At 38.9% G+C, this 15369-nt stretch overlaps 1 protein-coding gene across 1 annotated transcript in view; it reads left to right on the top strand.

The window, feature by feature from the left end:
- Nucleotides 1–12635, top strand: part of LOC143640239 (coiled-coil domain-containing protein 102B-like) — a 71900-nt gene extending 59265 nt beyond the window's left edge. Inside the window, exons 5-7 of the mRNA XM_077108115.1 lie at nt 7422–7538; nt 8688–8880; nt 12418–12635. Coding sequence (XP_076964230.1) covers nt 7422–7538; nt 8688–8880; nt 12418–12635 — 528 coding nt within the window. The remainder of the gene's footprint in view (nt 1–7421; nt 7539–8687; nt 8881–12417) is intronic.
- Nucleotides 12636–15369: the final 2734 nt, after the last annotated feature.

Consider the following 15369-nt stretch of genomic DNA (forward strand, 5'->3'; position numbering starts at 1 on the left):
TGTTCTCTGCACACATCCGAGACGGGCTACTTTTCTGCCTAAGTATATTGCATAGCACACCTTCCAGCTTAATTGGGCTTTGTTTTGGATCTCTAAACTCTCAGTACCCAGACACTCCTCAGGCCTCATGCAAATGTGAATTCCTTACGTTTCCTCATCCATCCACTTTGCTCTCAGAGGGCAGCTCTGGCTGTTGCCTCCAGCCACGGTAGTGGGCGGTGCTGGGGATTTCTTCCTTATTTTATTATATCCAACCTCCTAAGTCTGCAATCTGCTTTGAATGTCCAGTGATAAATCCCAGTAAATTTGCCCCCACTTTTTTTTCTTTTCACCCACTTTGCCGAAAAGCTGCTTTCTTGGTCTCATACCACGGAACAGCCAGGGAGGAGGCCTTCTCTATTCCACCATTGCCACAGTCTGGCTGGGCACAATTCAGGAGCCACCTTTCAAAAGAAACGAACTTTATTTTTAGAACCACACACGCCAAACAAAACAGCTCCTCAGGAAAAAAACCTTCAGAGCCGAACTGCTACCATTGGCTTCCCACAAGCCCCTCAACCTCCCCCACTCCTCCTGCTCTTGAGGCCGATTGGCTGGGTCTCGTGGGCAGAGACCCCCAATGAGCAGCTCCATGGCCTGAAAGGGCAGGGAAACAGTCCAATGAGCATCGCCGCAGAGGAGCCAATCAGTTGGCAGCTAGAAGTTTGCTGGGGCCGCTGTGAGCCAATCATCAGCTGGCAGCTGGAAGTTTGCTGGCAGCTGGAAGTTTGCTGGGGCTGCTGTGAGCCAATCATCAGCTGGCAGCTGGAAGTTTGCTGGCAGCTGGAAGTTTGCTGGGGCCCCTTTGGCTGTGGCTCTCAACACACCATCTTGAAGCCTCCCTCATATTAAGATAATTTACCACAAAAACTTGACATTTGGAGCCTTACAACCACAATATACGCATACATATGTTAAATATGGACTTTTATTGCATATTATAGAGAAAAACAATTTTTTAAGGATAAATACATGTTATACTGCGATAATCTGGAAGAAATAAAATAGAAATACGTTTTCAAGAACTAAAATTAACAGACATTAACTTTGAATACATAGCAACAAACACAGGTTTGTAAGGTTGGAGTATCACTGATGTCCATAAAGTCGGATATTTCATTTAAAGGGCCATTATTTCAAATTTACTAGAAATTTTATTTTAAAAGCTGTAAAAAATGCACTCTTCTAAGACAAACTTTAAGGTATGGTGAAGTGGGCCTTTATCCCAGCAGCTCATGGTATTGAGGCAGAAGGATCATGAGTTCAAAGCCAGCCTTAGCCACTTAGTAAGACCCTGTCTCAAAATAAAAAATAAAAAGGCTGGGATGTGGCTCAGTGGTCAAATTCCCTGTGTTCGATCCCCAGGACCAAAACAGACAAAAAAGTAGACAAACAAACTTTAAGGATGTATGTGTTAGGCCTAACTCCCGACTCAGTGCTGTGCTCCTGTAATCTAGCAACTCAGGAGGAGGATGTAGGAGGATAGCAAGTTCAAGGTCAGCCTTGGCAGCTTAGCAAGGTCCTGTCTAATAAAAATAAATAAAATGGCCTGGGGATTAGTTTAGTGATGGAGCACCCTGGGGTTAAATAACTGCTACCAAAATAATAAAAAAGAATTTTTTGAAGGATAGATCTGCACTAGAGTAAAAGAGCACACAGACCCCCGAGATAATTCACTTATCGTCCTTCTTTTGACCTGAAAAATTTAACCAAGCTTTCATTTATCAAAGCTGGCTTTCCTGCTATTATTTAAGGTTATAGAAAAGAATTAGATGAAATTTACTTTAAAAATTTTCAGCTGAAATATTCTGAGCCATGATCTAATACATGAAGTGCCTCTCTGTGGTGTCTCTGAGTGTGTGAAGACGTCTTTGTGGGTTCGTTGTTAACAGAAATTACTTAAAACTTCAACCTGGCTGTTGGATATTCTGACATTTGAGTGCCATTCCTTCTCACCTCCCTCACCTTTTATGAGGATAGGGCAATACTGTAAGAACCTGGTAAACAGATAAATCTTGTTTTATTTTTATCCTGAATTAATGGATATTCAATAGTTATCCCAAATGTCGAATTAAAAATGTGTGCATCACAACAAAGACAATGAGAAGAGTCTTGGAAAAGCAATGGCCAGGAATAATTCGATTACAATTTCAAAGGTCAACTCACCTTCAATGTGAAAAGAGATTTGGGGGCAAAGATGATACAGACACTGTCAAATTTGTCTTGGTCATCCAGAGAGAAATAGGTGGTTTCCTATGCTCGTTGGGGGAGGAGAAATAGGGAGAGTTGAGAAATACACAGGATGAAAAAAATGGCAAAACTTGGTGATTAGTTAAATGTTGTGGATGTGTTGGGGTGCAGGGGACATGACTGAGAAGGAGAAGTTAACAGATTCCTGACGTTGTCAACCAGGTGGCCGTTCATTAGGAGACAAACAAGCAAGAAGAAAAACATAGGGGGAAAAGCTATGAATTTATCAAGTTTGAGATGGAAATGTTTGATACATCTTTGATTCAGGACCATAAAGAGAGGCTTGAACAATGACGGAGCGATGGTGGCTGAAGCCAAAGGAGGAGACGGCGTGACACTGGGTGGGTTAGCCAATAAAGCACATGGGGCTTGGTGGAATGACACCAGGAGGACAGACGGAAAAGGAGGAATTGCACAGAAATCTAGAAGGAAGGGAGAAGGATTAGCTTTTTTTTTTTAACCTGAGTCCGAGACAGGATATTTTCAAAACCATGTGCACTTCTGTCAAGGATTGAAGTAAGAAAGGGTGAGATGTGGGTGCAGGAAGGCCTGGGGAAGGCTGAAGCCAGTGGAGAGCCAAGCGAGAGGGAAAGGTGGGGAGAAGGTGGTCCGCAGCACTCCAAGGGCATTGGTAGACCGAGGGAAGAGTGGGGGCGAAAGCGCCAAGCCTGGAAATAAGGAGGGTCTTCTCCCCTGGGCCTCCCTCACTCGCTTGTCCCCAACCTAAATGAGAAGTATTGAGGAGTTAAATATGTCGAGGAAACCTTGAGGAAAGATATCAAATCCTGAGGGCAAGTGGAATAATTAGCCTTCAATTCTAGGAGTTATTTAAATTCCTTAACAAGAGAAAAGAAGGAAAGACTCCCGTAGATGCATGCACACTGGTAGATTTTATCTTAAGTAATTGGAAATCTTGGCTACGCATGGCTTCTTCTGCATGAAGGGAAGCTGCAGGATTCTTTACCAGAGCAATGCGAGAGATGGTGAGTTTGGTGTTCAGGGGAGACTGAAAGGTGCTGTGTTGTTAATGATATTGACATAAACATTCCACACGTTATTTCACAAAGAACAGAATTTTGCAATCTGCCTTTGTTATGTAATCGTTGCAGACCATCCTGACAGGTAAAATGACAGGCAAAATGAAAATAAATGGATGGGTTAGATTATATTTTTGTGCCCTTTTGTTATGAATTTTCCTCTTCCTACCATATTTCGATAAGTAGAAAAATTTTTATCGATATGATATACAATATTTTCATTTTTTAGACATCATCTTGAGGTTGTTTTTCAACCCATGCTTATCTTGATTCACAATACACATTTACATATAACATTGATAATTTTCCAGAAACAAATCATGGCAGATGTTTCTGAAGTCACAGACGTGGCACATTGCCTGGTCTAACTTTCTGTAAACACTGCAGCATGAAAAGTGGGTTTTTAAAGAGTAATTTTGGAAATATACTTCAGTGTAACCTTGGGGAAACAAGACCTTACAAGAGAATATACTAAATAAATATTAAATAAAAGGACATGAGCTTGGAAAATGCTTTCTGATGCTGACTCACTCACTTTATCTGGTACCTGCTATTTCTGTCACTTGCAATTTAACCAATGTGACATGTCATTTGTGGATGACATTCATAATGTTTCTAAATTAATCGTCTCTAGCATCCACAAGCCCACTGCTTTCAAATTTCAGTTTCTAAATAGATTGTTACAACTCCATTAATCTAAACCTAAAGTCAAAGAGGTAAGTGGCAAAATTAAAGTGAGTTCCAGTTGAAACTCAAAACTGCAAAATAATCAATTTAACTCAGTTTTTCAAGTAGAAAGTAGCTGTTTCATTAATTTATCAGTTTTCTCTGCTATATATTACTTTAGTAGCTTCAGATGCACACTGCGTCATTTCTTATATTTAGTTATTTTGCTCTTCTGTGCTTCAAAGGAGCACTGAGAAGGACAGTGTGGCTGAGCAGGAGATGAGGGGGGAGGGATGGTACAACCAAGTGGATAAAATAACTTTAAAGTGCGTCTTTTGCTGATTGGGAACTTGCTAACGGGATCTGAACAGAGAGAAATTACAGGATCTGAATTACTTTCCAGAGCTTTCTTTGGCTGCTGCTTTGAGAAAAAGAGCATGGGGCCACACGTAGAAACAGAAGGATGGAGGCTACTCCTATGCTAAGTGAGGGATCCTGGCAGCTTTTAATCAGAATAGCAGTGGTGGATTTGGAGAGAGGTAACTGGATTTATAATTGTTGTAAAGGCTCAGCTAATAAATCAAATTGACTTGCTTTTAATTTGGAAGGTACATGAGAGGATTGAATTAATACATCCAGTATTGTTGACCTGGTCCACAGGGAAGATGGGATTGATAGCTGCTGAGTTGGTGAAGACTGATGGACCAACAGGTTGAGGGAGAAGTTCTGACTTTGGCTTTCCAGGGTGTTGAGTTTGAGATGTCTACAGAGGTGAGAAATTGGAACCTGGAAATATATCCCAAGTTCAGTAGAAAACACAGGCTGCAAATAGACATTTGGGGATGGTCAGCATTTTGATTAGTGCACAATGCCACCAGTGCATGTGAGCTGACCTATGGAGCAAATGTGTGACATTCACAGGGGCAAGGATGAACCTTGGGACACTCCAAAATTCTATTCTGTATTCCAGCCCATCCGGGAAATTTGTCTAAAGATACATTGTGAAATTTCTTAGGGGACGATCTTTTATTATCTTTAAAACTTGTATTTGCTCTGTCATAAACTTCTGAAATTTATGAATGCAATGTAATAACTGGTCACGGTGATACATGCCTATAATCTCAGCAACTCAGGAGGATGTGAAGAAGGAGGATCACAAGTTCAAGCCCAGTCTCAGCAATTTACCAAGACCCTAAGCAACTTAGCAAGGCCCTGTCTGAAAATAAGTAAATAAGTAAGTAAGCAAATAAATAAGTAAATTAAATAAAAAAGCCAATAGACAATGCAAGTATGGCTCAGTAGTTAAATTCCTCTGAGTTCAATCCCAAGTACCAAAAAAAAAGTAAAGAAATTAATGCAGTATACTCTTGCCTTTTCCTGAAGATACTAGTTACTTTTTAAATCAGTGTATTATTTTATTCTGTAGTTTGTGTCCTCTTGTTAGTGTCTCCCCTGCCACCTGGCATTCTGTTTCTTAATCTTGGTGTTAGCCATTTTTTCCCCTTTCTTCTTGCTCCTGGGTTCTTTGAATGTTCAGAGAGCTTTGATTTTGACATTGACATTGATGAGTGAAAATAGAAATTTTAAAGTGTCTGGTGTGGATTTCCTTTGCTGTTGTTTAGGGAAATTTACATTCTGACTCCTTTAGACAATGAGAAGATTTATTGATTGACATAGTTTCTTGTGGATTAAAAGGTAAGACTTCTGAAAGTAAGCCAGGGCCATCAAGTGTCCACAGGAAGCTGAATTTTCTTTTGGTGAACCCAACTCAAAAAACAGTTTAACTCTTGCAGCTCGCCATTTCCTCTGTCAAAGTGACTTTCCTTTTATTTTACCTTGGATTAATGTCACACTACTTAACTCACATGGTAGTGGGTTGAACATGCAAAGACCAAGGGTCATGAATTCTGCATATCTCTTGCTCTGACTCTCAACTCCTCTGAGCTCTCTTCATGGCACCAACTGAACCATTTCAGCAAAATCAGCTCCTGTCCCTAGTGTACTCCATTGCCTTTGTGTTGGGCCTCTGGTCTCTTTGGCTAGGCTTCCTCTACTATCTCTATTAGCTTACTTATTACTTTTCAGAAAATTATTTTACTGGATTTTATCTTTATAACTACAGATGCAGTGTTGAATTCAGATGCAGGTAATGAATTCAGTAAAAAGCCTCTTGAAGTTTTCTCCGTCTAGTTAGTAACTTTGTAGATTACAAAGATGCTTATGCTTCTTTAAAATATGGTTCATGCCAGGAGTGTTGGTGCATGCCTATAACCCCAGAGGCTTGGGAGGCTGAGGCAGGAGGATTGCGAGTTCAAAGCCAGCCTCAGTCAAAGCGAGGCACTAAGCAACTCAGTGAGACCCTGTCTCTAAGTGAAATACAAAATCGGGTTGGGGATGTGGCTCAGTGATCGAATGACCCTGAGTTCAATCCCCAATAATAAAAAAGAAAATATATGGTTCATTTTTCTGTAGAGTAGGGATAATAATAGCAGTGCCTAACATTTGGGTCACTACCAGCATGAACTAAGACAATGTTTCAAGTTCAGTTCCTGGAGACTAGAACATACTGGTAATATTATCAGCATTAACAATGTCATGAATAATCCTGTTTTTAAATTTTTGAATAGGCTGTATTATATTGTCTTGTATATACAAGTTATATATAATTAATGATGGAAACATTTACCTATATGATATAAGGAAGGTCTACATTAATAAAATAGAACAGCATGTATGTATAGCTACATATTTTATATATTTATTTAATTTCATATTTCTGCTAAAAACTTCTAATTATAAGAACAGGTGTGGAGAAATATCACCATTTATGTTAATAGGATTTTTTAAATTCCTAAGTTTTTATACCTGTTCCTAGGTTATTATTGGTATTTTTATTATTGGTATTTTTCAGGTATTTTTGTATGTTTTATATACATTTTACCAACCCAAGCACCATTTATATATTTTTTTCTCCAAGTTTGCCTCGGCTACAATGAATTTAATATTTATACTTATGTTAAATAGATATAAGACTGATTATAAAAAGCACTGAGGTATTAATATTCTGGACTAAAAGATCAGAATTAATTCATTAATTTGGAAGTCAACTGACCCATTGTTAGGAATACGCAGAGGTATTAGGTTTCACTATTTGTTGTACATTCTGAGTTTTGTGCACTTTTCAATTGAAGGATGAGATTTATGGAGACTTGCTGTTTTTTTTTTTCCTAACAAATCAGTATTTTTCAACTACAAGCATTGTAATAAGTTGTCCAACTATAATAGTTATAATAGCAACAACAAGGCCTGTCAGAATCCACATGGAAAATAAAAAAGATTTTACAAAATCGGAAAGATTAATGGGCATTAGTCTGGAACCAGCTAGCTTTTGTAGCGTGTTGTGATTATAGTTCCAACTTTGCTTTTCAGCGTGACATTCTTCACAGTCAACATGAAAGTGAAACAGGAGGAATTTCAGGAGATATAAAGGAAAAATCTACACCTCAAAACAGCAAGGATAGAGTCATCTGTGAGCTAAGAGCAGAGGTAAGGTATTGGATAAAGGGTGTAACATTATTAAATCACACTTGAAAATTACTAAATTATATACCATTTTAAATTGCACAAGTGAGATTACTTATGAAGGTGAGTGCTGCTTGTATAGTAATAAGCTTATATACTTTATGTAAGATTCTTTGGAATGATACTCCTAAATAGATGTGAGCTATCTGAGCAATCCAATAGACAATGCAAGTCTTTTTTTTTTTTTAAGTGTCATGAAAAGCCTTTTTTATTTTTTTTAATATTTATTTATTTTAGTTTTCGGCAGACACAACATCTTTGTTTGTATGTGGTGCTGAGGATCGAACCCGGGCCGCACGCATGCCAGGCGAGCGGGCTACCACTTGAGCCACATCCCCAGCCTGACAATGCAAGTCTTATTGTGAGTAAATATCTATTGAAAGTTCAATCATCTGACGGAACATAATGTTAACTTATTTTTAGAAACAATGACATACAAAATATGTGGCATGTGGATTCTGGTGACATTACCAACGCTATTAGCAGCTAACAACACTGAGATATAGGATAAATTCACATTGGTTATAGCTAATTGATTTATTTTCTGTTCTGACTAGCAACTGCAACCAATAAATTTTCATGGATTTGTAAACTCAGAGTGTTTGTCCTGTCTTAGATACAAAGCAGAAATTATTATTCCTGGACATAGGAGGAGGGGTTGAATTATTTATATTTCATTGAAAACTGCGTTGCGTTAAAAATAGAAAATAGCAAATTATTTATTTTATAACGGGTGATTCTGGACAAATGCTTTGGATACAAATGTGTAGGAACAAGTTAGGAAATGGAAAAGAAGTTGTTGAAAATATAGGCTGGGGGGAAGGTGATTTGGATGAGGCATTTTGTTTCCTATAAAACTCTTCAAAGACAGAGCTCATGCTGGAGTGTATTTTATGTCAGATGAACCAAGTGCATTGGGAAGTGCGTAGATTTGGGAGTCAGAAGCAGCAGAATCATCTTCTGATTATTTTCTTGAATTCCTGAAGCCCCTCTGTGTCTGAGTTTACAGAGATGGGAGTGATAATAGTCACAGTCATTACATAGGGGCTTTAAAAATAAAAATGTGCCTGGGGAGTACTTGGTGGAGAAGAGTTCTTGTACTTTGGTACTCAGCCCAGCTGTTCTGGAAAGTCGGGGCTTCAGGTCTTGCCTTCACTGCCTCTCCCTGCTGCCGGGCTGTCCTTACCCTTCCTCCTCAAGACGCCTTGCAGGTGTTGGGACCAGGAATATGCACCAACAGATCCAGATGAGAAGGTGACTATTGAAAACAACCGCTTTTCAGTCAAAGGAGAAAAGAACGGCTCTTGTGCCTTTTGTTTCTAAGAGGCTTCCAATCCTCAGGTCAGCTGCCGCTTTCCCTGGGCTCTGCGCTCTCTAGAGCACCTTTGATAAAGCACTGCTGGACGTGCACCTAACACCAGAAACAGAGGAGGAGACCTGTCAGACTGCTTCCTGTAGCTCTCCTCAAAACCAGGGGTGTGGGTGCATACACGCGCGCGTGTGTAATGTTTTTAAAGAGCAGTTTTAGTTTTACTGCAGAATTTGGCAGGAAATAGAGTTTATATATTCACCCCTGTCTGTAGGACATCTCTCAGGATTATGGTGCTTAGTAAAATCGATGAACCAACGTCCACACATTATCAGCTGAGTCCAGGGTTTCCATTAGGTTTCACTATTTGTTGTACATTCTGTAGGTTTTGGCAAATGTCTAGTCACAAGCATCTATCCTAAAACTCCTGTATAAAACTCCTGTAAAAAGCCATCCTTTTCTCCTTTGACTGAAAAGCGGTTGTTTTCAATAGTCACCTTTCTCATCTGGATCTGTACTCTCCCCTCCAGTGCTACTTCTCTGATAATGACCGCCAATACACATATTTTTTGTTATATATTCCACGTGTCCCCAAGGATGCATTTTTTTTTGTAGCCAACTTTCTTCTTGTGTTCAGACAGGATCATTTCTACTAGTCTGCCTTCAAGTTCATTGATTCTCTTTTGTCTCCTCCATTCTTAATTTTAAAATTTTCAGTGTGCTCTTTGTGCCTAAGTTTTCCATTGTTTCTTTGATTACATATTCCATTTATTTGCTGCAACTTTCAATTTCTTTACTAAAAGGCTTACTGTTTTTTTAAGAAATGTATTTAACTTCTAGTTGCTTACTGAGTGTTGTCCAAAATTCTTGCCAAATAATTAAACATTGTTGCCATTTCAGGGGTGGCATCTGTTGATTGATTGCTTTGAGATAGGATGAGTAACATTCAATTCGTAACATTCAATGAGTAACATTCATTGCTTTCTGCATATGTGGGGTATTATGTCACACAAAACTGGACCCTATGGAAGAGTCCTACTGAAAACCCCTGGAAGATGAAAGGTTGACTTGCCACTTGGCCTCCCTGAGGTCCAACTGAGGGTCTCCTTTCACTGCTGGGCAGTGACAGCAGTTTTTTCTGCCTGCTGGACCTCATCCAGATAGTTCTGCATGGGGTTTCCTCTGGCACCACCAGAGCTTGGGGGGCCTCATTAGTGCCAACTAGCAATGGAAGTCTATTTAGTTACCTTCTTTGTGGCCGTGACCAAATAACCTGACGAGAATAACATAGAGGAGGAAAGGTTTACTTTGGATCGTGGTTTCAAAGGTTCATCACATGGTTAGCTGACTCCAAATCTCCGGGTCTGAGGCGAGGCAGAAGATCATGGCAGGAGGGTGACAGAAGAGACCTCCTCAGAACATGACAGCCAGGAAGCAGAGAGAGCTCCTCTACCCAAGGACAAAATATAGACCCCAAAGGCACACTCCCAATGACCTACTTCCTCTAGACACACCCTACCTGCGTATAGTTACCAACCAATTAATCTATTTCAGTGGATTAATCCACTCCATGAATTAGGTTAAGTATCTCATGATCTCATCACTTCACCTCTGGAAATTCTAGCATGTCTCCACATGAGAATTTGGAGGACACCTCATCTAAACCATAACAATCCTCCCAAGGAGGATTGGGGAACTTCTTACCACCTGACCAGGATGAAATGATGTCCTCCCGACTCAGCCTCTGCTAGCAGGAGTGGAGGTGGGGCTCTTTTTTTTTTTTTTTTTTTTCTGGGAGTTTGGCTGGATTCAAGCATAACTCTCCTCAAACTTTTGATCTTCCCAGGTCCTTTGACAAAAGCAAACCGACTTAGGTTACATTTTCATTATGGCTTTTGTTTCTTCATCTGTCTCCACTGATTGGTGTTCCCAGACGGCTAACATCTTTGTGGTGTATATACAGCCCAAAGAAAACCCCAGGAGCACAGCAGACTGCCAGTTGTTTCCCAGGTTGCCTAGGTGGAAAGCCTCTGCTCTTTTACTGAGTCTTTAATGTTTGCTTTGTGAATAATAGAGTTTTTAGATCTACTTAGTGAAAATGTAAATTGATATAATGTTTCTAATGGAGCACTTGGCAGTGTGTACAAAAGATTTCAAAAATAAACATCCTCTTGACCAAGCCATTCTACTTCGAGGAATTTAAGCCATTTTTAAATGTATGTGTTTGCATGAGGCTACTTATTACAGTGTTGATTGTATATCTAAAAGCAAGAACCCATTTTTTAAAAATGGTTTATATTTTAATAAAATTGATATAATTACACAATTTTATGTGAACATAAAAAAGTATAATTTTAAGAAACCATATACATTTATATATATATATATATATATATATATATATATATATATAGTATATCTATTTATATATATAAATCAAATACATTAATATGTATATGTTTTTTCTTTTTTACTTCTCTATACTTTCCAATTATTTCTATAATAAACATGCTTAGATATGGAAATGTTTAAAATAAAACAATTGGATATGATCATCCTAAAATAATCACATCATTTTTCAAAAGATTTATTATTATTAACTTCTTTGAGCTAAAGTTGTTAACATTTAAAAAATATTGCAAATTTTATTTACATTTGACCCTCTTTAATGCATACTCTTGAAGTTTTATGTGTTTAGGAGAAAATATTAGCAAAACACAGATCTGGCAGCTCACTGTTAAACAAAATACACAAAGAACTCTTAAAGCCCAATCATAAGAAAATAAACAAGCTTACTTAAGAGTTGACAAAAGATATGAACACAAAACCCATCACAGATGACAAGATAACAAACAGGCATAGGAACAAACATCAGTATCCCACTTGACTAGGAAACTTTAGACTATAACCACAATGACATGCCCCTGCAAAACCACTAGAATTTCCAAAATCCAAGCATCAAATTCTGGTGAGGATGTGGAGCAAATGCAAAGAGCTTCAGCCACTTTGGAAGACAGTTTGTCAGTCTCGTACAAAACTGAACCTCTAATTACCATATGATTCAGCAATAGACATCCTTAGTATTAATCCAAAGGAGTTGAAACTTATTTCCACTTGAAAACTTGCAGAAAAAAATTTTTAGGAGCTTTATGTATACTAGAAAAAATAGGAAAGAAATAGAGATACTTTTCAAAAGGTGAAGAGATAAACAAAACGTGGTATATCTAGACAATGTGATATTATTCACCACTAAAGAGAAATGAACTATCAAGCCACCCAAAAAGGATGTCAATGAACCTTAAATACATATTGCTCAGTTGAAGAAGTCCATCAGAAAATACAACACACTGTATATTCTAACCGCACGATATTCTGGAAAAGGGAAAGGATCAAAATTATAGCCCAGAAGCTCAGCAGACTCCAAGGAGCATAAATCCAAAGACACCCATCATCAAGCCACATGGTAGTCAAGCTCAAGAGAATCTAGGGGAAACATCTTGACCTCATCATGGCCAAAGCCTTGCCCCACTGCAGGGACGAGCATTCAGCAGGCATGGCACGTCCCACCAGAAACCGTGGAGGTCAAGACAGAAGCAGCATGCCAGTGTTCAAGTGTAAAAGACCGGCTGGCTGAACACGCAGTGCCTGATGAAAGGTTCTTGAGGACACCCGGAGAGCAAAAGGAATGTGACTCTAGCAAATCAGCATGTGAAAATGTGTCATCAAGAAAATTCAAACTAGAAGGACCATGAGATGTAACTACAGGGTGGCTAAAATTAGAATAAAATAGCCACAGCACTACGTACCAGTGAAGAAGCAAAGCCATGGGCCACTCATCTGTTGTTAGGGGAGCATGAACTGATGAGAGCACAGTGGAGAAGAGTTTGCCCATTTCCAGCATAACAACTATCCTCTGATGAAGCAGAGAACACCTGGGCATTTACGTTCTTAGGAAAGAAACTTAGATTCACATGAAACTGTAGGTGAATCTGTATATGGATTTAATTCGTAAATTCCAAAACCTGGAAACAATACTTAAGACCTTCAATGAGTGAAAAATCAAACAAACTGTAGCTGAATATTCTTCAGCAATAGAACAGAGTGAACTCCCCATTCGCGAACCATCTCAAAGAGCCTCCAGAGAAGTACACGGAGTGGGGATTGTTAGTCCCAAAGACTGCATAGTCTGTGATTTTATTTACAGAATAATTTTTGAAGCAGCAAATTTAGAAACAGAGATAGATTTGCGGTTACCAGGGAGGCAGGTGTGTAGGAGTGGCCGATGTGACCCTTTGTGGTGATGGGAACCCTCTGCCTTTTGACTGCCTTGTCCATGTTGGGTTGGGGTGTGTGCTGGAGTTGCAAGGTGTCATCGCTGGGGAAAACAGGGGAAGAGACACATGGATTTACCTATATACCTTGCAAATGCCTGTGAATGGGCAAATTATCTCAGAACAAAAATTCATTTCAAACACCCTAGTCCTCTTCCAAATGTATGCCAAGTTCCACCTTTTCATGTACTTTTCTAAAAATATGCCTCCCACATTTTCTTACCATTCCAGGATCCAAGAGAGCCAGGTCTAAGTTTTTATCTTAACAGTATCTAGTGTTTGGCTTCTCAGTAATTACACAGGCTGTCTAAGATTGTTTGCTTATGAGTTTGTTTGCAAACTGGTGTTAACAGCTTATCTAAAAGATGAATTGATTCTTATATGTAATAAGTAAAAGTGGGACACTACATGTAGTAGGTACTCAATAAATATGTCTCTCTTTCCATTCACATTTCATTTAGTATATTCTACATTGGCCAGACTATCCAGATTCTGAGATTTTAGTGACATTATACGTATACTTGTCAGAATGCTTCCATGTCCCTGTGTTTACTTAAACTCCGCTCAATTGTAGGCTATTCTGAGTGTAAAGGTACTGTCTTATAGCAAGTGCAATTCCTGCAGTTTTGGGTACCAAATACACTCTCCTGGTATTATATTTTTTTCCCAAGCCAGATTCATATACCATCCTCCATGCATAGGTTATGTGTTGATCCATAGGCTAATCTTTGAGAATTTTTTGGACAAAGACTATGAATGTCTTGAACTGGAAAGAACCTAAGGTACAATTCCTTGTTTCAAATGCCTGTTCTGATATTAATGAACCACCCACAGTGGGCTCTCCTTGAGTGATCTCTCAGTGGTACATTTTGTCTGATACTTTGTATTTAAGTCTTTTCACATAGTGCAATAAAATGTTATTAAAATGTTTTCTTCCCAATCCTAAATAAATGCAGTATGATATAAATTGAAGGTACCAAATGCATCATTTTTTCCTCACTTTCAGAATGTCTATAGTTATCCCCTTTAAAATGCTGCTTCCAAATTGGAAACAAAATACTCAAATAGGTAAGATGTTAAATTTAACTTGTGATTATAAAAGTAGTCTTCTTTATTTTGCTTATGCAAGAGAAGACATAAACCTTTTGCTACTTTTTTTTTTTTACATCCAGTAATATTGTATTACTGGTCAGGTCTTAGAAAGGGGATTTTCTCCACATGAGTGCCTTTCTACGTACATAGACAAAATGCAGCAACAAAGGCGTTGTAAGAAAACCACCCCAAGCATCAGCATGGAAAATAACAAGGTGCATTCTCATTCATCCAAGGTCTCATTCAGTCATTTTTTCAACAACTACTTCTCCAACGTCTTCCATGTGTTTGATACTGCGATCAAGCAGTGAGGACTCCCTAGGGTGGTTTGGTGTCAAGATCAAGCACTGAGGTCTTTGGGATGCAGGGTGGCCACAGGTGGATACACAAACAAGCCAGAGAGGAAAGTGGTGTGTCATGCCTGATAGGTAAGGTAGAGAGATCTGTGCAAGCACAAAGAGACAGTCAACTGAGAAAGCTGAACTGCCTTCATATAGTGAGGTACAGAGGCAGGCATGTGACGGAGGGTAGGAAAAGAGACAGTGAGACTGCAGGTCAGTAGTAGGAAATCAACACTACAGAAGGCGGGCACTTTGAGTACTGATGGTGAAACAAAAAGCCCTTCCTCGCCCTCTTGTACTACTGTAGATGTTAGGAAATGTTGATGTGAGGAATACTTTGAAAATCCGAAGAACACACCGTTTTTATTTTAAGCTGAAGAAAAATGCTGAAGGCAGAAAAATGTTTTTATTTGTGTTAAAAATGAAAAAAAATATCTTAAAAATGTTTTCTTAAATTATGAACTCTCTCTTTAATACTTCAAATATTGTAGGGTACCTAATGTGTTAGGATCTAATAATTCAAGAGTGTGGTAGAAATGGTCCTGCCCTCAAAGAACTGCCTTCAGGGAGGGACGTGGTATTCCTCAAAATCCTAAGGGCACCTTTCCCACTTTACTGAAGCTACATACCAGATGGGCCTGGGAGTAGGAGGATTGGCTTAGTCAGAAACCAGAGATGCTCCGAGAAGGGCAATAGCTGGGTCCACTGAACAGAATAGGGAG

This window comes from Callospermophilus lateralis, unplaced genomic scaffold, assembly GCF_048772815.1.
Source record: "Callospermophilus lateralis isolate mCalLat2 unplaced genomic scaffold, mCalLat2.hap1 Scaffold_139, whole genome shotgun sequence".
In the NCBI taxonomy this organism is placed as follows: Eukaryota; Metazoa; Chordata; class Mammalia; order Rodentia; family Sciuridae; genus Callospermophilus; species Callospermophilus lateralis.